This window comes from Ctenopharyngodon idella, chromosome 5, assembly GCF_019924925.1.
Source record: "Ctenopharyngodon idella isolate HZGC_01 chromosome 5, HZGC01, whole genome shotgun sequence".
Taxonomy (NCBI): domain Eukaryota; kingdom Metazoa; phylum Chordata; class Actinopteri; order Cypriniformes; family Xenocyprididae; genus Ctenopharyngodon; species Ctenopharyngodon idella.
In genome coordinates this window covers 6,018,131-6,043,310 of record NC_067224.1, presented here as the reverse complement: position 1 = coordinate 6,043,310, position 25,180 = coordinate 6,018,131, and the positions used below count along the sequence as shown (strand labels likewise).

Here is a 25,180-nt window from a genome sequence, read left to right as displayed (position 1 = left end):
CGTTGTAGTATTTTGTTCTACCTTTTAGTTAAAAAGTCAGAAAATGTGATTAATTGGCTTAAAAAATGTTGTTATAATGCAAAATAAAAAAGGCACAAAAATGGGATTAATTTTCTCTTCATGCAAAATACAAAACCTCTTTGTTATTTTGATTTTGGGCTGAAATATGGCCCAGACATGTTTGTGTGAGATTCATGTAGTACTGCATTAGACTGATCCTGTTCTTTAGGAGGGAGTGAATGTTCAGGTTTCATGGCTGTGACTGGCAGGCGCACATGAACCAAGGCTGCAGCCGACAGACACACTGGCTGAGAAAGGCATTTCAAATGAGATTAAAGCATGTGTCTAGTTATAATGCATAAAAATGCATAAAAAAAGTCTAGTATAGCCTCTGCACAAACATTTAAAAGAACATACATCAGCAACTTTAACAGTGAACGGTGTAATTCTGTCATTTAAACAACAAAAAAGTTCATATTAATATCCAAAATAAGGATATCAATATTATTATAATAATTAATGATTATATTATAACCAATAGCAACATATTTAATTCTGTATTTGGAATAGGATGTTTCGGCATTACAAAGTATGTATACTGTACTTTTTTTTTTAGCAATTTTCTACATGCACAGAGCTCACAGATAACATACCTTATGCAAAATGTTTCCCACAATGCAATGTTCTCAGCTTCTTGGCATGACAAATTCACTGTAATATCTACCACAGAATCTTTTTTTGACTCTTAATTGGACTGCCAAGAGAAAAAAGAATTATATACTATGACTAGGCACAAAAGAATTCATGTAAGCTGCACTGTACACTCTTTCCAGAAGTGGGTTTTGTAGTGATGCCATAGAACCATTTTTGGCTCCTCAAACAACCTTTCAGTCAAAAGTTCTCAAAAGAACCAATTTTTTCTTAGTTTAAAGAACATTTTAATGATCTAACGAACCTTTTCCAATATAAAGAACCTTTTGCGCAATAGAAATGTTGTGTGAATGTTAAAGGTTCTTCATGAAACCAATAAAGAGCCTTTTATTATGCAGTGAGCATATGCTAGTTTTGCATTGCACACATAGCCAATCTATGGAAACCCTCCTGAGCCTCCTCACATCTGTCAGGAGGCTACAAAAATTGACATTTGATTCATTTAATAAGGGCTGAACTGTTGAAAACCAGTGAAACATGAGGTTGAAACAGGTTGTTCTCAAACACTTGACTAATTGTTTGAGAACAACCTCTTCTGAACTCAGTGACATTAATTAGTTCTCTAAATTAATAGTGATCCCTTGAGCTTGATTAGAAATTCAAGTGAAGCTGCCTTGTGCCACAGGCTAATGATGATAAAGTGAGAACAGGTGTGCAGTAAAGGCCCTATAGCCACTAGACAAACTATAAAGGTCGAAAGGCAAAAGCTGTTATCTTGTTGCCTAATCAGTCAATGACTTGACAAACAGCAGTTTTTGCTTAAAGATACTGCTGTAGGGAACCAGTTTCAGACAGGCTTCTAGGTTATTTAAAGCTTTAGAACAAATTCAAGTGTGCAGTGTCAACCAAGCAAGTAGCCTATTTGACTTGTGACTAACTTCTATAAAGAAACAACCCTATATTTAAGGTAGAAGAGAACGCGTTTTTGTTGTTAAACGCGAGACGCAGATCAGTGGAACGACAAACAACGCAAGGTGTGTAATAACGCGTTCTTTAAAAGTTGAACTTTTTAGTTTGAGCGCCGTGTCTTTAGAATTGCAGCGTCTCGCGCTTTACACGGCAAAGACGCAAGGCGCGAGCTCCACGGTTAAACGTGTTTACATCGACAAACAAGAAGAAAAAAATAGCGCAGTGGAATAGAAAAACGCGATTTTGTGCGAATGTCTCCTATAATTTAACAATTAAGCAAGCGAAGGCAACTTAAGCCTCTGAAAACTGACGATATCAACTGTATGTAATACAGATTGGTTTAGGGAAGTTTGACGCCATCTTAGATCCTACCGCTGTATTCAAGTTTTGGCTAAACTGTGTGGTTGGGTTTTTTTTTTGTTTGTTTGTTTTTTAATAGTTTCAAATTTTGGTAGTTTAATGGCAAGTGACTCTGTTGACTTGTTGAAAAATATCACATAGGCCTAGCAAAGATCCCAGCAGCGATGATGAGTGAAAGAACATATCTGACTCGGTATTGCTGCCCTTTGGCATCATTGACCAAGATCTGACTGAGTTTAATCTTCTCTCTGAGCTGTGAACAATCTCATGTTTGTAGGTCATTCTTGGGGAAGTTTGAGCAGAGACCCTGTTTGCATTACTGATACAACAAAGGTAGGAACCAAAGATGTTTGCTACTATGAACATACAAGAACTTTTTCTTGTCTTAACTAGTATCACAAGTTCTGTAATAAATGAGGATAATGCAGGGGCCTTTCAGGAAGTTTTCAGGGAGTGGTAAACACAGGGTCTCATAGGTCTGGGGAAAATTCCTTGGCCCTATTTTTAGACCTGGAATATTAATCTACCAGTTCTTTGAATGTGCTAACTCCATCAGAGTTAGAAAACAAGAGCAGAGCGTTAAATGTCCAGCACTCTTAGGGGGGGAAAAAAAAAGTTCAGTTGGGTTCTTGACTAAATTTTAAAGAACTTCTATATAAGGAGAAGCGTCTTAAATGATTGTGTAATACTTTAATGGGTATTTCAGTGTTATTTTTGTTTTTCTCCAGTGATAACATTTACAAGAGCCCAACAGTTGTGTGTTAGAAGCTTAACCTGTTTATCTCCATAAAGAAAACAAGACAAACCCACAATGTTCTGAAGTTACACAGGCTTGGACTTTTTCTGGTTTTCAAATACTTTTACATCAAAATATGTAATGGGGTGTGTGTTTGTTTGTGTTTGTTTGTGTTTGTGTGTGTGTGTTTGTGTGTGTGTGTGTGTGTTTGTTTGTAAATGTTGGTTGTGGTGCTCCACTGAATATGCCTTTGATTACTGAGTGAACTCTTATACTTGGGATGTTGAAAACAGATTATCTATTAAACACTTCAAATACACTATTCATACCTTGAAATTTGATTTTTGCAACCTTATGCTGTAAAGGGCTAATCAGACAGGTGATTTCCCCCCCCCCCCCCAAACTGCTTTTCCATTGCTTTCCAAGTTAATGGACGGTTTTTATATTTTATTTGTTGCGCATGACAGTGTTTTAAAAATGCATAATACATTAATAAATGGTCTTTACCTGTTTTTCTTGTTTCTGCATTTGCATAAAATGTGATACAGGGCAGTAGAAGTTAAGAAATGCAAAATCTAGAAACATATTTATTGAAAGTTGAAATTTTAACTCAAGTGCCATGTTTTTAGAATGCTTAATGGTCAAAGATGCCCGCCTAGCGCACTTGCATAGAAAAATAAAGGAAAAGTAGCCAATCAAGTATTTGATTTATGGCTAAATTCTATCAAAGGTTTAGTTCACCCAAAAATGAAAATTCTGTCAGTGATTACTTACCCTCATGTTGTTCTAAACCCGTAAGACTTTTGTTCATCTTCGGAATGCAAATGAAGATCTTTTTAATAAAATCTGAGTTTTCTGTCCCTCCATTGACAGCCTACGCAATTACCACTTTCAAGCCCCAGAAAGGTAGTAAAGACTCAATTTTATGAAGCAATGAGTGCTTTGTTTGAGCAAAAAAAAACATAATTTACCACTTTATTCAGTAGCCCCTCACTGGAGAACACACAAGATCCAGGGGGAGATGGGTAGGTTAAGGGATATGTAAAGTGGGAGGAGTTTGATCTAGATCCAACCTGGCCCCCTGAATCTCGTGTTCTGCAGTATGGACTATCTCACTTTATTTACAAATATGAAACTCCAATGCGCATTCATGTAACAACATCCTCTCGTGTCAACACAACACGCATACATCATGGCGCTCTTGTAAACGCGCATTTGAGATTAATATTTTGTAAATACAGTGATAAAATTGAGGCTAAACCGCTGGAGTCACATGGATTACTTTAATGATGACTTTACTACTTTCTGGGCCTTGAAAGTGGTAGTTGTGTAGCTGTCAATGGAGGGACAGAAAGCTCTCAGATTTCATTAAAAAGATCTTCATTTGTGTTTCGAAGATGAACAAAAGTCTTACAGGTTTGGAACGACATGAGGATAAGTAATTTATGACAATTTTCAGGTGAACTAACCCTTTTAGAAACAAGGATATGTTTGAGGGAAAAGATAGCATTAAAGAATTAACCAAGCTTCTTGGTACTTCAGCTTTTAAAAACTGTCCAGATGATGGCAACTTTGTTTACATAGAAAACCAATGGAATAATAGCACAGTGGAATGGAAATCAACATTGTGGCCCATAATAAGGCTACTACATGGCATATTTTCTCTTTTTTTTTTTTTTAGTCATTTGATTGATTTTTTTTCCAAATGGTTTCTTTCTCTATTGATCAGCCAGTTCAGACTTCATATAAATAACTTGTTCAGTTTGAGGCCCCTTTTACAGTTTGAAATGGTCAGCCGCCCCTTGGCATGCTGGTTAATCTGTGTTTTAGTCAGCTGTAAATTATTGTGACTGGAGGCATTACACATTTGCTGTCACTAAGCTGCAACAGATGGCAGACACTGTAAATTTCAGCATAAGTTCTAACTTGTTGCTATATTTGAAATGCTCTGCTTAAATTAATGAAACCGTTCAATTTGAATGCAACTGTGTGAAAATAGCATCATATGAACTGAATTAGATTAGTTGGATCAGCTGTCATCAGTATCAGAGACTGTCCTGTGCTTTTCTAAAACTGTTCGGGTTCAGTAAACAAATGGTTTGAATTACTATTCTAAAAATCAAAGAATATCGTAGATAAAAACACCAGGGAAAAATGCACAAAATACACTTGAATGAAAGATGGCATGAGATGAATGTTATGCATGTTATTGACTTATTGTGATCTTATTTGGAACAATTCATCTGTGCATGTGTCATTTTCAAAATGTTCTTGACCTCATAATGTTTAATCAAAATATAATACTTCTAGTAAAAACAGGTTCTCTCTGGTGAAGTATGCAGGTCTTCTCCAATCATTTAGGGTCAGTTTACATGACGATGCACTAAAAACATCAGACATCAACATTGTCAAAACAATCCCAGTTCACACGGATCCATGAAAATGACTCAAACCGTTGTATTATCATGCCAGACCAGTAGTTGGCGACGTCATTTTGTAAGGAAACACTAAGCGCCTATAGCCTGAACACACAATACGCATGCACATGATGTCACTGTTTTCACAATTTCATGTTTTTTTTTTTAGTTTACACGGAGACGGTAACGGTATCATTTTCAAAAACTTGAACTTTGAAACCAGTTTTCAAAAGTTCTCATTTTCACGCCGTTGTCGTGTAAATGAATAGTCAAAACACACAAAAAATATTAATTTCTAATTGAAAACAGTGTTGAGAAAACAGCCCCAAAGTCTGCTTAAATCCCGCTCCTGCAAGCTCACGTTTATCTGCTTCCACTTTTGAGTACAATGCCCACATCTCAAAAACCAACCAATGCATAACCAAATCTCCACCCTACATTATTTTTTTCTTTTCTGATACAACCATTGTATGTACTCCACAATACGGAAGAAAAGATCTATCACTACTTCCTTTGCACTGCGACAATAAACAAGAGTCAGAAATGATAATGCAGCAGGGATTATATCTGTACAAGTTTAATATTTACACATTTAAAAAATTAGTCAACCATAATAACCACATCATAAAAATGAATTTTAGTCTTCCCTTTGACAGCAATTACAACAGGTTCACCTGAACACTGTAATAATTATGTAAAATCAGACATATTTGCATCTTGAAAAAAATGAAACGTATTTGACTAGTCTATCCATCAGGTGAGTATATTTTAATGAGGTGCTGCAGTCCTGAAGGGTAGCCGGTGAGGGGACACCTGTGGTTGGCTTTGACATACACATATATACACTTGTAACAAAACACATAGCCTGAAGTGGCAAGGGCAGTGTCATTGGTGCGCACTTTCCTGCAGAGCGGGCAGACTTTGATGTGTGTGGGTGACGTCTCCTGGTTGTGAAGGTGGAGAGGCGGCGGAGGGGTCGGAAGGGAGGTCAAGGACTTAACGGTGCTCTGGTTCTCGGATGAATACCACCACTCCAGAAACTGCAGGAAAAACACTCCCATCGAAAGGCTGGTTGAAAGAGATACAGCCACACCACCAACTGCTGTAGAGACCAGACGCTGAAACTTCTCAACAAAGCTGAAAATAAAGACATATTTGTTATGATTAAGCATCTTTATATTTTGGTAAACCGTGAGAAAATGTCACAATGACAGTTTTTTTTTTCTAGGGCTGGGTAAAACGTTTCTTAGTTTTATGAACTTATTTCGATCTTTTATGAATTTATTTCGATCTTTTTAGTCTATGCTGTTTTCAGTTAATGAATGAACAGAACATTGTATCACATCTCCCATCCAAAAAATTGCAATAAGCTTTGTGCTTTGTTACTTTTGATATGAAACAAAGTTTCATTTTATTATGAAATTCAAAAAATAAATGTCACTTTGGCGCTCTTAAATGTTGTGACAGATCGCTATAGTGCCTCATTTCATCATCTCTTCCACATTACTAATAGTTACAGCACGAAATAAACATGAATGAACATCAGAAGGTATGTTGAAAGATACAGTGCTTACTGAAATGAATCCTATCTACCCGATAACGGTATCATTTGCAAAAACTTGCACTTTGAATCATGTTTTTAAAATTTTGCGTTTTCAGGCCCCCAAAATGCCGTTGTCGTGTAAATGAACGGCCAAAGCGCATAAAAATTTTTCAGTTTTTAGTTAAAAACAGTGTCCACAAACTCATTAGTCAGTTAGAAAAATGAACTAGAGGAGCATTTTGCTAAATATTTGCACCATATTACGTTATATTTTTTACTGTTCTTCAGTATGTAATGTCTGAATAAATCCGTCAAGTTTTTACGACAGCCACCATTTAAATGCTTATATTTCAAAAGACGTTGCTTTTTAAAGGTGCAGTGTGTAAATTTTAGCAGCATCTAGCAGTGAGGTTGCGAATTGTCCACCGCTCACCCCTCCCTTTCGAAGCACATAGAGAAGCTACGGTGGCCGACACAGGACAAAGATGTCATCGTCTGAGACAGCAGAGACTAGCTAGTCAAGCAATGAGGTTTTTTCTTCCAACAAATAACGGTCTCTGCTTCTAATAAACCAGATGAATACTACTACTACTACTTCTTCTTCGTGTGTATTCAACGTAGTGACGATGCAAGCTGCATCTAAAACCACCAACGAAGAAGAAGAACATAGTGACAAAATGCACTCTGGAGAGCAGTTTGTCCTGTTGAAGGCTACTGTAGAAACATGCTGGCGCAAAATGGCTACTTAACATGTAAGGGGACCCATGGTGTATGAGATAGAAAAGGCGCATTCTAAGGTAATAAAAACGGTTCATTACGTAAGCTCTTTATACACCACTGAAAACATAGTTATGTGTATTATATTGCATTTCTGTCAATAGATCCTCCTAAAATTTACACACTGCACCTTTAAGTGGAGTAGAAACATAATTATGTAACTATAAAGTTAGCATTATAACTTTATTATTATAAAAATTTAAGTCTTCGTATACAAATCAGTTAATTTCAACCTTTAATATTATAGTAATGTATCATCTGACTCCATCATGTATAGTTTACAGCATTAGTTGAGAGATTTTTTTTTTCTTGAGGAAATTTGCCATGTACTGTACCTCATATATATCCAAATTAATCTATATCGTATCGAATCACAAGCTTGTAAATCGAATCAAATCATGAAATTTGTGTCGATATTACCCAGCCCTATTTTTTTCTATTAATTTTTGGGTGAAATATGACACGAAATGCATGACAGACTCAAAATAAACAGATGTGATAAATTCACCTTTGACTGGGACTCAGTGCCGGGCCTGATGGCTTAAGATCCAGGCTGCGGATGTCATTGGCCGTGAGATATGAGAGTTTAACCCCTGCCAGCCACAGAAGCGGAGAATGTGTCCGCGTTTTGCCGAAAACATACAAAAGCTGTTGGCAAAAGACCCAGCCATCCCAGGCCATGCACACAAAGGGGTACGCAGCCAAAAAAGCCCTGTACAACTTCTGCATAAAGGACTGCGGCAAGCGGATGGAGAAATCGTCTTCCTCTCTCTGTCGAGCCAGGACTTTTTCCAGTTTGGTGTGCAGGTAAGGAAGGAGGGCCAACAGGAGCAAGGAGCACCAGTGCTGTCTGCGCCGGAGTCCCAGGTGGGCAGCATGTGTGCCATCTGCTCCGCTACTGACACGCTTCAGGCCATAGAAGTTCTCCGAGAATGAGGCGCTGGTGCGGGAAAGGAAATGATGCTGCAATAACATATCCAGGATAGCATAAATCTCATCAAACCTCCTCCAAAGAAATCCATAGCGAGCAGGGTTAGATGTAGCAAGGATCTGTGGACAATGGCAGGGGTTTTACATCAGGAGCATTTAATGCCAGCACAGTAAATACTGTAACGTTCATTTTTATACTTTGTTAAAAAATATGTAAAATAATATAAGTATACACTCAATGAATCAAAAAGTACTAGCCTATGCCACAGGTTTTTAAACCGGGATCCACTGAAAAGTTTAGAGAAAAACTGTAAAAATAAATATTATTAAAATAATTTAAAATAAATATTAGATTCAAATAAATGATTTTGATCTAACAGTACAGTACTATAATGAGTGGAAAACGTGTAGTAATGTATTGATAGAAAGTAAATATTTAAAAAAAAAAAATTAGACATTTTATAATATTAATTTTTTTTCACAGTATAAGTTGTTTCTTTATACAAGAAACTATGCCTTTTCAATTTTATCATGGGGGTCCATAGCATGAAGATGATCGTATTTGGGGGTCCGTGGCATTTAAAAGATTGTAAACTCCTGGCCTGGGTCAATCTCACAAATTAAAATGCTTATTTTGTTTTTTAAAATTCAATTTTGTGTAAAAAGCTTCAAGCAGTCCAAAGGTCAAGTTGAACGCACTGCATTGTGGGATACATGTTCAAGCACACACAACCTTCTTTAGGTTGTATGCTGCAAATTATGAAAAATATAGTGGGTCTTGATATTCCATGCAAATGGACTTAATTAAATCCCAGAACACATGCTTACAGTACACATAGTACATACTACTTAGCATTCAATTTAGCACACAGCTCAAGTTCTTAATCGAAACCACTTTAAAATCTGTCGTGTGTTTTAGAGCACGAGGTGATGTTAGATGTTTAGAAACAAGATTGATTGAGCTTATGCTTTGCACCATCACCATGTCAGGTATCAACGTTTGTAAAATGGTGGTAAATGCAGTACAAGATCTTTTAAATTCGTAAGCATACCTTCACAGCATGCAGTAATGCAGGTTTGACAGCACCCATCAAAGAGTCCTGCGCTAAAACCTCAAATATAGACGGTCTGTCTTCATCAGCTGGAGCCGCTGTTGTTAAATGTGCTCCTCTTTCTGCCATCACGCTTGGATGTGAAAAAGTACTGCGAACTTTGACAGTTAAGATCACAATAAAGCGTTCTTAAAAGTGTATTATTAGTCCTAAGAGTCTTTTAATAATATTAATTGCGTCATTTTATCAAACAAGACTATTTAGGCAGAAAATTACAGTGCAGAAAAACAATGCTCGATTCAACTGTCACAATCCTTTTTCCTGTTACTGTCGTACTGTTATTCTGTCTGCTCACTGGCGGCCAACAAATTAGGTTCATACTGCCACCTACTGTGCTGGGGTGTGAAGAGGATAAGATAAAAATAAGGGATTCAATAAAACACTGCTCTATTGACCACTGTAACTAATGAATGGACTCTAAAACTATTAAAAAAAAAAAACTACTTTTCAAAATAAAAATTAAAACGGAACAACGTCAGATTGTAATGTCAACTTCAAAAACAATCTAGTTTTTTGTTTTGTCAAATATATATTGGAAAGATTTTTAGCTTATATTTAGGATGTTTGATAAATATTTGTGTATTTGATGCATTTGTATTCTTAAAGATAAAAGTGCCATTGTATCGTACAGTTAATATTTTATACACAAGAAAATATGGGCTCTTTGTCATTCATCATTTATATATGACTTTTATTCATATTTATTTTGTTTTCAGCCCATGAACTCAAAAACAAAGCCATATGATAAAACATGTCTGCAGTTTATGAAAATGTATTTATTCCTGTTAATACATTAATGCGGTCATTAATGTGACCTCTTTTTTATATTCTTATGGGATTAAATAATAAATACAGTTAAAAAGGTTTTGATTGATTTATTCAACAAAAGGTACCAGAAAAATATTTGATTTATGCATTCAAACTGTTCTTTTTATATCTTGTTTTAACAGCACATACCTGCATATGTACTTTGCATACAGTAGAAGCCTATATGCAACATATTTCCTCTCAAAATGTGCAAAACAAAACACTTGAAATGAAAAGCAATATTAGATACTCTGCAACATTTGAAATAGTGAACGGAATCCTCTTGAATGCATATAAATTATTCTTTGTGTCACGATCACTGTCTGTTCCTGTCAGTTCCTGGACTCCACTTCCCAGAATCCTCCCTTCCAATCACATGCACCAATCAGCAATTGCCACACACACCTGCAGATCATTACCTGGACTATTTAAGACACACACACACACACACACACACACACACACACACACACACTGATCTCTGCCTGTGACCCGATACTGTTTGTCTGCCGCCTGCCTCGACCATTGCCTGTCCTTGTTTATGTTCCTGCCTTTGCCCCTGTCTACCTGTGTAAATACTGTTCTTAATAAAGCTTGCAAATGGATCCCCGCTCTGCCGACCCATCGTTACACTTTGCTTACATCCATATTTACTCTTTTAGAAATGTATAAATATATGCATGGAAGCTCCCTTCCGATTCCAAACATTGCGTCAGCAGCTGGCACTATGGGGAAATCCCTTTCTCTGACCAATCCCTGAAGCCCAATATCATAACGCCAATTTGCATATAATTGGCCAATGAGGTTCACGCCTGCCTTGTGTGGCGCGAATGCCTTTCTCATAAGGCACCTCTTTATAAACCCCTTTCCCTTAAAATCCTTTTCCTTCAGGACTGCGCTTGATCCTGTGTCCTTCGCCGTAACCTCACAGCACTAAACAATGGTTTCACTGCAAGAGCCTACAGATCCTCTGCCATGTTCCAGCAACAGCACTTTAAACCCTGAGGGTATTTTCAGAGTTTTTTTTTCTGAGTGACACACAAAAAAGTAAAGACTTGTAACTATAGCCAGGAGGGTCAAACGGTTGATATTGTTTAAAAAAAAAATAAATTTGGACATTCTCATGCTGAGAAACTGAGAAACTACATTATAATGTAGTTGAAACAGTACTTATCATAACATAAATTTGTAGGAATTTCGATCAGGAGCTAAAGACAGTACCAATGGGATCGCTTGGGGTCCTAAAGGAGACTCGATTTTGGGAGGGGACCTAATTTGTCACTACACTGGGCTTGTGCAGAGGCAGCTCTCACTGAGACTGATTGCCTTTACTGTGAGGGCTTGACACTTGGGACGCTGCACTCTAGAAAAGTCTTTATTCTACGATGGCCGATTCAGCCTCCCAAACCCCACTGCCGTCCCATTCAGCAGAAGAATCTGCTGTCCCCTCCATGAGGAGACAGATAAGCAACCTCCCACACTGGATGCTGAGCTCATTTGCATTCTTACAAGGACAGTTCAGGAGCTTGGCTTGGAATGGGCTTGTGCAGAAGCAGCCCCAATTCGAGCAGGCTCACTCACACTTAAGGCATTGGTATACTTTATTTTCCGTCATGTCCGCACAGCTTTTTAAAGCTAGACATTTACTGGACATTCGCTCGGAAGGATAAAAGATGAAAAGTAGCAGATCTGCCATTGCATGCAAAGTTTAGAACAAGAACCAGAACAAAAACGATGGAGAAGGATATGCTGCTTAGTTTCTTTTTTGTTTTTTTTTAATCGCTCTTTCCGCACTCTTCTTCGACTACTGAGCAGTAAATCACGACTGTGTGTACTCACACCTAGTGGACTCTTCTGTCTCAACATTCACCTTGGGCATGTGCTGTTGTTCGAGTACTGTCCGCAGACCCTCCTGATGATTAAAATTACATTAGGCGGACAGTGTGCGGCCTGTCGCAGCACATGGATGGCCAAAGTATACTTTAGGTTTTCACACATGCCCTACTCTGCTGAAGCCAACACATCAGGAGCTGCAGCGTTTTCAATGATAAGAAAAGCTGGCTCCTGTAGAGGAAGCTGTCGCCATGCACCTCTACCCTGCGGCTTCCCTCGCATAGAAATTCTGCTCTGCCTAAGCCTTGTTGGTTCATATCAACCCTGGTGGGCAATGCTTACACGGCAGCCGGCCAAGTACCAACAATGCACCTGCTCCACAGAAGTCGGCTGAGCCAACAGTAAAGCCGTAATGCCCATGGCCCAAAAACCTGCCAAACCAAATCTCTTCAGAAGGAGAGAATCCCCCAACCTGGACATTAAGATGAGATGAGCCTGCATTGTCCCTGAGTCCATCTGAATCCCCAGAAAGGAGTGTACTGGTGCATTGGACAGTTCCAACATTTTATCTGAACCGCACTTCGCTGAGACAAGTTTCCAGAAGGAATGTGGTCCCGCATGGGCTGGGGTGCTCTTTGTGATGGCCACCCTGCCTTTGGCACTTGAACAGGTGCAAGGTAGACATGGAACATCAATCGCTTCGAATTTCTGGCAGTGTATATAGCACTGCAAGCTTTCCATGCAGAATTACTGAACCCTAATTCATGGAGCCATGCGGAAGTGGCCTACATAAATTATCAGGGGAATGTCAGGTCACAGCCGATGGCGTCTTTGGAACAAAGGCTCCACTTATGGAGCGAGCAGCATTTCCTATCGTTGCACACAGTGCATGTGCCTGGCCACTTTAACTGTGGAGTAGATCTATGGTAACATCAGGGAGTGGCCCCAAGGGAATGGAAACTACATTCCCAGAGAGTTCTGAAGATTTGGGATGTCTTTGAGAGTGTTAGATTCATGTGCCTTCACAAAGACCTCTCATTGTCCCCTATATTAGAACAAATCTCTTGAATGAATGATTCAATGACAAATACATTTTTTAACAGTCACTTGTCCCCACCTATTGGTGTAATGTTTAATTGATACAATATTTATAGCATCAAGTTACTTTCAAAAGGTGATTTACTCCGTTTTGATCACTAGAGTTTATATCCAATCTGTAACCTTTTATCCCACTTCTGTGATCATTTGAATTATTGTCACACAGAAATAATGATATTGTGTGGTTAAAAAGACTGTTTGTATAGCTGTTTCATACCTATACATGACAACTGCTCTCTCTGGGTCAGTGGCAGCACCAACACAGATCTGAATGTACTTCTTTGATTGTACTTGTCAAAGGTTTAATAGATATAGCCGAATCATTATCATTTAGAAATAAGATTGCGTGGTTGTTTGAATCGAGATTGTGATCTTTATCGATTGATTGTGCAGCTCTATTTCATACGTCAATTCAAACTTTCAGGGAAGCTATAGGAATACCTGTCTCAAAACAGAGATTGTCTCATTTTATCGTAGACATGATTTCCTTGGTATGACGCAAGTGGCATGGAATGCCCCATTGGAGTGAAAGCCCATTCCACAAAAGGAATGGCCTCTTCCTGGGCATGGTCAAATGGTGTGTGCCTTCAAGACATTTTTTTCTGGTGGCAGGCTGGTCTTTTTTTTTGCTTTTTTTATAATATGGACGCTTCATTTCTCGCATCACAGATTTTCATTGTTAAGGAGAGTTGAGTCCGTCTCTCTAAAGCCCACAGAAGCCTTATTATCTTCCCAATCAATGTGGTGAAGTGCTTGTGTAACTTATTCCCTGGCCATGTTGACGGTATACGTGTATTATTGTGTTATGCTTCATTGATTATGTGCTGGCGATGCCATCGCACACTTGTTATATCTCCACCATCCGGGTGTTTCATTGTCTTAAAAACCCCTATTGGTACTGCGCTTGTAATAAGGAATGACTGAACACTGTTCCCCATAGCGTTAGCTAATCCAGGACCAAAGTTGGCCATCCCTGTTCTAAGATTTTTAACAGCTGACGCAAAGTTTGTGCTGGCAAGCTGCTTCGAACCACCGAAACTAACTCTACAACCAGATTTTGTTTGAAATTATTTCACACACAGTGTTGGGTAAGTTACTTCAAAAAAGTAATTAATTACTAATTACATCATCAATGTTGTATTTAAAATACTTTTCTAATTACTCTGTTTGAAAAGTAATTTAATTACTCAATAAGTAACTTACTAATTACTTCTTAAAATCCCTATAAACCTTGACTGTATAGACAATAGAAAGGAAACTCTTTTAATAATTTAGTCAAACATGGAATAGTTTAGCCTTTTATAGCTTTTTAAAACATTTTAACTTTATTAAAACATACACTATAATACTTTTATTTACTTTATAATACTTACATTTTTTTAACAAATAGGGATGTCACTATACCAAAAATCTAGTAGTTGTACCGATGCCACCAAAAGTGCACAATACTCGATACCACGTTAAAAATATATAAAAATACAAATAAAACAATGCTGTATATTTTTTCCAGGTAGGTCTAATAGTAGTAAGTAAAAATACCACAGAAATCGAATAATCAAATATAAAATAACTCTGCATAGTCATAACTGTATAAATTAATATAGATTAATCCTTATTAAAGCTTTTCTTTTGTTGTTTGATTATCATTTATAATACAGTCAATAGACAGTAGCATGTTTTAAAGGCTGCTGTCACTAAGATCTAATGGACGGAGACAATATGCTGTTACACATGCTGTTCACATTCACATAACCAACGCGAATCTACGGCAAGACGGGCATTTTGAAATAACTGTGTGTGTATTTGAACGTTTATGTGTAATAAACCGCGAAAATTTGAAACTCGCGAGAGGCGGCTATGTGTGTGCGCTTTGGCTGACTGAAGACCGTCTCTCAGAGAGCGCGCGCAGTTTTTTCTCCCTAGGACATATATATAGCTTACATTTTACCGTAATGTTCTTGCCTACTTGTGTCAAAAACGTGAATTAATTGGAACATTTCCATTCGAACAGCCACTCGCTTCTGCCGACATCTTCAGACAGCAACTACACAGCCAACTGGTGCGAAGTTGCGAACTCACGCGCAACTGCACTACATAACGATTTTAAAAAGGCAGCGTTAACTTTTACCTTTAGACGACAAATTTAGATTTTAAATTCAATATTGATTTAACCAGAACTGTTGAACTAATTTACAGTATGTAACGCAAGTACATTATAAATAACTGTAATTAAATTACCTAAAAATGAACAGTAATCCCTTACTTTACTTTTTCAGTGGATAAGTAATTTAATTACAGTAACGCGTTACACCCAACACTGGTCACACACATTCCTTTTACAATTTCGCTTGAAGTATATAGCCCCGTTTCCACAGCAGGAACCTTCCCTAGGAGCTAGGGACTTTGGGGTGGTACTCGGTGTGTTTCGCCCGCAGGAACCAGGGTCTAAATAAAGTTCCAGGTAAAAACTCCCCCCTTAAAAAGTCCCTGATAGCAAGGTAGTACTTTTTCAAAGTTCAGAAACTTTTGGAGGTGGGACTTTGGCGCTGAACATGCTGATTGGTTGAGTTCACGCAGCATTTTATTTCAACCACCATTTTTAAAAGTCTGTTGCGGTGCGTGCAGTAAGAGTTGTTTGCTATTCGAATCAACAATGGAGTTTAAAAAATTTATGGCAGATGGACCAACGACGAGTTTCAGGCTTTATTAAGCTTACATGCAGAGGACGAAATCCGCAATGGAAACGCAGACAGCAACAGGTCTGGGGGGAAAAAAGTTCCTGGGACAAAATTCGGTGGAAACGAGGCTTATCAGGCTCTTCAGAAATAGAAGTCAGAGGGCATCTGCTGCAAATTGGATTAAAATCCGAGAACTGCCCCTGACTAAAATGATAAAAGTTGTTTATTCTTTATGCAAGTAGAATCAGCAAATAATAAAAATGGACAAAATGTAGATAAAAAGTTTAATCAATGATTACTTGGTAAAACAAATACAAAACACATGAGAAAGAGCTCTCAGTTTTTGTTGACTTACAAGATGGCCAAAACAAACAAGCGGTTACTGGTTGCAAAGTGACTTGGTAAAAATGGTAAACATCATACGTGGTGGAATAGCTAGACGTTCCAAGCGCAACAATGACAAACAAGTTAAAAATAAGTATCAGATTCATGTCTCGAAAAGTGTTACAGTCCTTTTCTTCAGCTTCCTGAACTATACATGCAAGCACAAGAACATTTGGTAAACACCTTTCATAAAAGAGAGTAAATTAATAAGGAGTATGCTTGAGAAAATTAAACATAGCATAATGATAAAATGTATAACAAAGCAAAATTATTTTTAAGAATACAACTTCTTAGATATCGTTCTTTTGGAAGGAACTCCATCTTTGAGGGTATAAGAAGCCCACATTCGAAACTGCTGGGCATGAAAACTTTGTTCACTGTGACAACTTCGATATTTCTTTGTCCTCTCATTTGTTGTGGCTCATTAGGACAGATTTATATAGAAAGGTTTACTGTTGTTTCTTACTTTTTGTGTGACTGCGCAGAGAAGCTAATTTACTAAAACTCTTCTCACTTGGAGGACAGTCATCTGGCTTCTCTCCAGTATGGATCCTCTCGTGTGTTTTCATGTTTCCTAACAGAGAGAATCTCTTGTCACAGTGTGAACATTTGTAAGGTTTCTCTCCAGTGTGAATTATCTGGTGCTGTTTAAGTTCGGAACTTGTAAAAAACATCTTCCCACACTCAAAACACATATAAGGCTTTACAGAGCTGTGTCTTTTCAGGTGTATTTTTAAAACCGCCAAGTACCGAAAACTCTTTCCACATGAATAACACGAATGACGTTTCTCCTTAGCATGAATTTTCAGGTGGTTCCTCAGGACTGATTCCAAACCAAAACTTTTACCGCAATGATCACAGTAAAATGGCCCTTCTACAGAATGAGTATGGAGATGTAATTTTAGAGTGCTTCCATGCATGAAACTCTTCCCACACTGATCACATGTGTGCGGCTTCTCTCCAGTGTGGATTTTCATGTGTGTCTTAAGGTTACTTTTTTGTGTGAAACTCTTCCCGCACTGATCACATGCGTGCGGCTTCTCTCCAGTATGGATTTTCATGTGTTCCTTTAGGTATTCTTTGGTAATATAACTCTTCCCACATTGATCACATGTGTGCGGTTTCTCTCCAGAGTGAATTTGCATGTGTTTCTTAACTTCTCCTTTGCGTATGAAACTCTTCCCACATTGGTCACATGTGTGTGGCTTCTCTCCAGTGTGGATTTTCACATGTTCCTTAAGTTCTTCTTTGCGTGCAAAACTCTTCCCACACTGATCACATGTGTGTGGCTTCTCTCCAGTGTGGATTTTCATGTGTCTCTGAAGGTGGTCTTTTCGTGTGTAACTCTTTCCACATTGATCACACGTGTGTGGCTTATATCCAGTGTGGATTTTCACATGTTCCTCAAGTTCTCTTTTGCGTGCGAAACTTGTCCCACATTGATCACATGTGTGCGTCTTCTCTCTATTGTGGATTCTCATGTGTATCATAAGGTTTCCTTTTAATGCGAAAGTCTTAAAACACTGACCACATGCGTGCGGCTTCTGTCCGGTGTGGATTACCATGTGTATCTGAAGCGCGTCTTTTCGTCCGAAACTCTTCCCACACTGATCACATGTGTACGGCTTCTCTCCGGTGTGGATTTTCATGTGTTTCTTAAGGTGTACTTTTTGTGTGAAACTCTTCCCGCACTGATCACATGTGTGTGGCTTCTCTCCAGTGTGGATACTCATGTGTTTTTTAACGTCTCCTTTGCATGCGAAACTTTTCCCACATTGATCACATGTGTGCGATTTCTCTCCGGTGTGAATTTGCATGTGTTTCTTAACGTCTCCTTTGCGTGTGAAACTCTTCCCACATTGATCACATGTGTGCGGTTTCTCTCCAGTGTGAATTTGCATGTGTTTCTTAACGTCTCCTTTGCATGTGAAACTCTTCCCACATTGGTCACATGTATGTGGCTTCTCTCCAGTGTGGATTCTCATGTGTCCCTTAAGGTTACTTTTGCAGGCAAAACTCTTCCCACAATGATGACAGTCAGAAATCTTCTCTCCAGCGTGGATCTTTATGTTCCTCCTAATGGCTTTTTTTTGTTTCGGCTTCTCTCCATTATGAACTCTCATGTGAATCTTAAGGTGTGTTTTACGTGTGAAACTTTTTTTGCAATGAGAGCAGTTGACAGATTTTTTCGCTTCCGTCTTTCCTTTCTTGTTCGCTCCCATCAGGTCTAAAACAAACATTACACCATAGAAAAAAAAATCAAAAGAGAAACAAATTAAAATTGAACCCCAAAGTTAAAGGGTTAGTTCACCCAAAAATGAAATTTTTTCCATGATTTACTCACCCTCAATCTATCCTAGGTGTATATGACTATCTTCTTTCAGATCAGACAATCAGAGATATATTTAAAAATATCCTTAGTCCTCCAAGGTTTATAATGATTGTGAATGGGGGGCTGCGTAAAAAAAAATAAAATAATGCATCCATCCATAATCAAAGTAATCCATACGGCTCCAGAGGTTAATAAAGGCCTTTTGAAGCGAAGGGATGCATTTTTGCAAGAAAAATATCCATATTTAAAACTTTATAAATTCAAATAACTAGCTTCCGGCGGACGACCGTACGCATACTGCGCAAGCCGATTTTGGCGGAAGAGCAACCTTTGACCCGACGCAATGGCGCGATGATGAACGCGGAAGCGCAGATGAGAGAGCAAAACAAAACACCAGCCACGAATTAGAAGCCTAAAACTAGAAATTTTAAAGAGAAATGTCGGAGGATTTTGATATAAGAGAAGAGGAGCTTGAGTTTGTTGCCCAGCCTGATTTGTTCGAACTGTGAGAGGCGTCTAAGCTTACGCTACTCCTACATCCTGCGTCATACATCGCGTCAGGGGTTACTCATTTGGCGCAAATCGACTTGCGCAGTATGTGTACGGTCGTCCACCGGAAGCTAGTTGTTTGAAGTATTAAATATGGATATTTTTCTTACAAAAACGCATCCCTTCACTTCAAAAGGCCTTTATAAACCCTCTGGAGCCGTATGGATTACTTAGATTATGGATGGATGGATGGATGGATGGATGGATGCATGTTTTTTTGTTTTAAAACGTGGCCCCCCCATTCACAACCATTATAAACCTTGGAGGACTAAGGATATTTTTAAATATAACTCAGACTGTGTTCATCTTATATCATATACACCAAGGATGGCTTGAGGGTGAGTAAATCATGGGATAATTTTCATTTTTGGGTGAACTATCCCTTTAAGATCTTTGTTTTAAAGGGTCACCCAAAAATGAAAATTATGTCATTATTTACTCACTCTCATGTCATTCCAAACCTGTAACTGACACTTTTAAGCTTCAAAAAGTTCATAAAGAGATTGTAAAACTAATCTATATGAATCGGGTGATTTAGTCAAAATTTTCTGAAGAGACATGATCACTTTTATATGATGAACAGATTTAATTTAGGCTTTTATTCACATATAAACATTGATCAGCGGACATAAACAGAAGCTCAACCGAAACTGCTTGACGCACGAGAACAAACCTCATTGGTTCTTGCTGAAGCTCAAGCGTGATGCGTAACAAACGAGAATGAACCTCATTGGTTCTCAATGTTCACAATGTTCATCATATAACAGGTCATATAACCCTGTGAAGAGATGACTCATTTGAGGACTTCAGATGAAGCAAACTCTGAATCAACAAGCACCTATGCTAAATGTTCTATATACTGTAGTGAGCTCATTGTTTCTGTCTTAAATTAATACATTGTTTAAATTAACACATTGTTAGCTAACTGCGTGATTTGTATATGTACATTTCTGAAATCCATTACTTTGACACAGTCACCTCTGATAACAGATCACTTGAAAACACATGTACTTTCTGTAAAGCTGCTTTGAAACTATTTGTATTGTGAAAAGCGCTATACCAATGAATGTGACTTGAATTGAAATTGAATATTATGCAATCATGTCTCTTCAGAAATTTTGGACTAAACCTCTCGATTCATATGGATTAGTTCTACGATCTCTTTATGAACTTTTTGAAGCGTCAAAGTGGTAGTTGCGTAGCTGAATATGAGGGACAGAAAGCGCTCAGATTTCATTTAAAATATCTTCATTTGAGTTCCAAAGATGAACGAAGGTCTTACGGGTTTGGAACGACACGAGGGTGAGTAAACGATGACAGAATTTTCATTTTTAGGTGAACTATCCCTTTAAAAGTTTGTTATGTTAATACTATCAAATCTGGATGGTTTGTTATGCAAAAACTGCTGTGCAAGATTATGAGCATTATGAGCACATGTCATGAATTAAAATGTCTTGATTTGCATTATAAATATATATAAAAAACAGCAGCAGCCTGTTCTTTTTTACATTACTTTTAGTATAAGAGTGATGAAATGGGAAACTGAACAAACGTATAAAGGCTCTTTCACGAAAAAAACATGATGCAAAAAGGTGAGAGAAGTTGCAGGCAGATGGTCGAAGAAAGCAGAGCCCCTCCTAGAGTGGGCCTCCAAGGTTAACAAAATAAAATAAAATAAAATAAAAGGAGTAACGTGATGGTATACTCGCAAGGGAGACAAGAGGACATTTTTGAATGGATGCCAATGGAAGAGTGGCTTCAGTATGTTGAATAACCTGCTTTTGTGAAGAAACATCTTATCGTTTAATGAATTGACATCCTATTCTCTAATCTTCAATGTTTTTGCCATCAAATTATTATTTTAGAGTGAGCTATAGTTGGAGTTTACAATGAAAAATTTGCTGTTTTATCAGAGAAGTCATTTACTTTGTGGCAGGTTGTACCAAACGACTACATATACCAAAATGGCTCACTAATATTACTATGAATGAGAGAAACTGCAATGTGCTATAAGCTCCGCTTTCTTAACAATAGATCTAATCACCTAATGGTAAAGTCATTGCGTTACTACAGCTGCCTTAGAAACGTATGCCCAGCGTACACGGTGCGTTTTTTGCTTTTGTTGTTTTTTTTTTTTAAACACACAATAAAGTGTTGCTTTATTGGCAAGATAATATTTGTGCCTGGCTCCAGAGGAATGCACTGGTTCGGTTTGTGTTTTGTGTGAAAGGACCTTTAGAATTTACAATTACTTGGTAAATTTTCTCTGTTAGGCTTTTTCTCTTCTCAAATTTATATAAAATGTGAAAAATCAAGAAAGTTCTAGAAAATCAGTTCATTGGGGGTTTTGTTTTTTAGTCTACGTGAAGTGGTAAGAGATTTAACATGAAATTATTTGTAGACGTTTACTTTTAAGTTATAAAAGTAGCTAAACATGCCCCTCATGCTATTGATTTTTTTACTTTAAAATAGTGAGCCGCCTGGAGCTGACATCATAATGGTCTTCAGCATCACTAATGAGGAATCAAGAAGACACCAACCTCTTTTTTCTTCAGTATCATGATGTTTCTTTGTGCAGGGTTTTGGATCACTCATGTTCTCGCTTTCCTCTCCTTCCAAGTGTGAATTAAGATCACTGTGGGGTAGTTCTGCCAAAAACAAAAAGAGTTTAATTTCCAACAAATAAATAATGTAATATATCATAAAAAAAAATAATGTTATATACTAATATATATATATATATATATATATATATAAACTTTGCGTCATCGCAATGAACCAACCAAGATGAGTGATGACTCTTTGCATGCTTTTTAGGCGATATACAGTACTGTGCAAAAGTCTTAGGCCACCACCATCTTTGTTGTTTTAGCAATGTTTTAATGACCATCCTTATTTATTTTTTGGTCTTTATTATGATACAAACTGAAAATACCTTCTTCCATTTTCTCAAAAAAGAAAATCTGAAAAACTTCTCATATTTTGAAGGTTTTTTTTTTTTTTTTTGGCCTTCCAGTCCTTTTCCATTCCATTTAGGTTTAAGAGAGCCGGTTCCTGCTATTGCTCAAGTGTAAGGGGAGGTCACTAAATCCTTGCCACTTTAGCCTATAGAAGTTGTTTTTTTTCCCTGTTTTTTTTTTTAATACTGCATACAAATTTTCTGTATTTTCTGGTTATATTCTAATAAAGAGACTGAGAAATAATATATGGTCATTATGCCATTGTTAAAACATCTACTGGTGGCCTAAGACTTTTGCACAGTACTGTATAATCAGTTCAGAAATGTAATCTTTTGTTTTTCGTGCTTGACCAGCGGTCACGTACACACGGAGTGACATCCTCTAAATTCATGTACTTGAGCGATTATAATTGTCATATATTCGTGTTTTTTTCCTTATTTCCCACAAATAAATAAATAAATAATATTTTGTGTCTCATTTGATTGGGTGGACCAGCCGTCAATCTGAGTGGGCCAGTGCCACCCTGGTCCTTAAGGCCGGGACACACCAAGCCGACAGTCGGGCCTTTTTTTCGGTGTTTCGCACTGTTGGCTCTAATTGGACACTGTCTGTTTTTTGGGGGGTCCAATTCAGCATGTATAATTGGCGTCAGGCAAAAATATCGCTTAGAAATTTATATTTTTGGTTGCAAATACATCCATTCCGTTACGCTTTTTTAGCTAAAGTTGCAGGCTTGCCGTTCTAGTGGCTTTGCTCCGGAGTTGCAAATGGCCACAGGTGACTTTTAACCGATTTTCAGATGAAAGCTGCCGAATTTACATAATCGATGAACAAACGGAGGCGGTCGTTGGGAGGGGCCGCGTCTTGGCTGCAGCGATTTAACTAGCCCACCTGTTGAGAAAATCCGTTGTCCAAATGGAAATAATCTTCCTTTTTGTAAGATGAGCTTCAAAAGAATTGACAAGCAGCTGTCCTGCCCCGGTGCTCACATCTGATAAACTACATCATTCGAGCGCTATTAAACATGACTATTGTCCGTGATCAAGATTCATTTAAACCCACATAAGGCCCAATATCATCAACCCGAGTGGTCCACCATAGTGTTTCATTGAAACCAGAAACATAAAACTAGATTTTATTGCACACTGACACAACACATTACTTATTCTCCCCAATTTTGTCCCTCTGGATGTAAATTAAAATATGCTCAAGTGCGCCACAAGCGGATTCCTGAAGTAATACAGACAGCGACTGATTTATCCAAGTAGGAGTGGTTCTGATCCTCACTTTTTCAACCACAATTTTCACAACATAATAACGATAAACAGGTCGGAAATTAATGGTGGTTTATGACAAAAAAATAAATAAATAAAAAATGCCACCAAAATTCAAGATACGGCAAAAAATGCCCCTGTATGAATTCTTGAGTGCTGCTGAGTTTAATAACATAAATTAAGCTATATCACGCGAGCAGGAGCAAAAGTGTTTTTCGTGATCAGCACGATTGCAAATGTGACAATGATTATAATACAGTTCAGTTAAAAAGAAGTGAGTATTAATTGACTTACCTTAATTCACTGCAGTCGTTGCGCGTGTCCGCGGTTGAGGGAATGAATGCGTCGGTGAAATTCGTGCTCTTCTCAAACGGAAGGCTGTATGTATCCTAGTGTGGATGCGTCTGACCAGTCCCTTGAGGCTTCTTGGCGGGCCCAAGAATTACACCCCCCTTTGAACCCGAACTAAATGACATTCCTGAACTTTCATGAACCGTTTGGTGTATTTGCACAGTTGTGGAATCTTCTCAAAGAAAACACTCGGAGCTTTTCAAGTTTCAGAATTTATGTAAGCAATGAATGACAGAAGCTAAAGAATATTGGAATGTATTTTTTTATTTATTTATTTATTTTTGCTGAAAATAATTTATCATTAAAATTAATAATAGTAATAAATACGTGGAACCAAAGCCACAAGTCAAAAGAAGTTGTGTTTCACATTTGAGGATGATATAACAAAAACAGGTTCCTGCTAAGTTTTTTTCTTGGACTAGAGATATCTCCAGAAATTGCCATGGAGTTCCAAACCCCAATTTTGTAGCATAATGATCCGAGAGCTATAAAGCTATTATAGTTACTTTTACATGTACCTCATATACTTAACCTTTCTTTTATCAATTTTAAATAACTACAAACAATTTTGTGGTGTAAAATGTGTTTTTATGCAATAACATTAAATAAATGGCATCAAAAAGTGAATACAAGTTTTAGTGATACCATTAGCTACTAAATCACACAAAACCCAATTATTTACAAAAAAACCTTTTACAGCCTCCAAAAACTTTTTTTTTTTTTTTTTTTTTTTGTGGTCTCCATACATACACAAATACTATGTTGATGGCCAGTCACAGCAATCAGTCTCCAAAAACATCCTTTTGTCTCCATACATCCACAAATACAACATTGATGGCCGACTGTTTAGACAGCAATTAGCCTCCAAAAACAATCTTTTGTCTCCATACATTTAGACATTCCTTTAATGGTCGGCCATACTGACAAAAGACTTTTGCATTTGAATAAAACTAGTATTTTTTCATTACAAATAAACTCATAATATATTTTGTAATGATATACAGTATCTTACATTTTATAATAATATGATTAAAATGCAAGCATGTATTTTTTAATATTTATAAGAAATACTTAATAATTTAATTACAAATAAGCTGATGATAATACATACACACAGACATATAGAAAAGGCTATATATATATGTGACATGTCATTATAATATATTTATATTCTACTTTAACATGTAAATGATCCTTGTGGAGGTGATCTGCAAACTCTTACCCATGTTAGGAGGGAAACCTTCCTTTTCTGTCTCCCTCTAAGCTGTGAAATATTTCACAAATAAGACAGTCTGTTTGAAACAAATATGACTTGTCTAGGAGGCCAGTTTTATAAATTATCAGCCTTTTGTCTTAGATCACAATTATTCTACAGTATATGCATGTATGAAGACTCCCTGAAAAAGCAAAATGAACTGG

At 37.4% G+C, this 25,180-nt stretch overlaps 2 protein-coding genes and 1 non-coding gene across 4 annotated transcripts; 1 reads left to right on the top strand and 2 right to left on the bottom strand.

Annotated features, from left to right (window-relative positions):
* Positions 1 to 2,140: 2,140 nt before the first annotated feature.
* LOC127513735 (Z30 small nucleolar RNA) lies at positions 2,141 to 2,236 on the top strand. Its single transcript, XR_007930489.1, has one exon. It is a non-coding gene; the product is annotated as a Z30 small nucleolar RNA (small nucleolar RNA).
* Positions 2,237 to 5,694: 3,458 nt separating this feature from the next.
* pex12 (peroxisomal biogenesis factor 12) lies at positions 5,695 to 9,802 on the bottom strand. Its single transcript, XM_051895371.1, has 3 exons — positions 9,436 to 9,802; positions 7,962 to 8,503; positions 5,695 to 6,270 (listed from the first exon to the last, which is right to left on the bottom strand). The coding sequence occupies exons 1-3, from the start codon at positions 9,562 to 9,564 to the stop codon at positions 5,880 to 5,882; spliced, it is 1,062 nt and encodes a 353-aa protein (XP_051751331.1). The 5' UTR covers positions 9,565 to 9,802; the 3' UTR covers positions 5,695 to 5,879.
* A 6,942-nt stretch (positions 9,803 to 16,744) lies between these two features.
* Positions 16,745 to 23,850, bottom strand: drll.3 (draculin-like, tandem duplicate 3). Of its 2 annotated transcripts, none has more exons than XM_051894303.1 (3): positions 23,705 to 23,850; positions 21,717 to 21,824; positions 16,745 to 18,522 (listed from the first exon to the last, which is right to left on the bottom strand). In XM_051894303.1, the coding sequence occupies exons 2-3, from the start codon at positions 21,769 to 21,771 to the stop codon at positions 16,745 to 16,747; spliced, it is 1,833 nt and encodes a 610-aa protein (XP_051750263.1). In that variant the 5' UTR covers positions 21,772 to 21,824; positions 23,705 to 23,850. The 2 variants fall into 2 exon arrangements, with proteins under 2 accessions (XP_051750263.1, XP_051750264.1); XM_051894304.1 differs by lacking the exon at positions 23,705 to 23,850 and adding an exon at positions 23,028 to 23,673.
* Between the last annotated feature and the right edge of the window lie 1,330 nt (positions 23,851 to 25,180).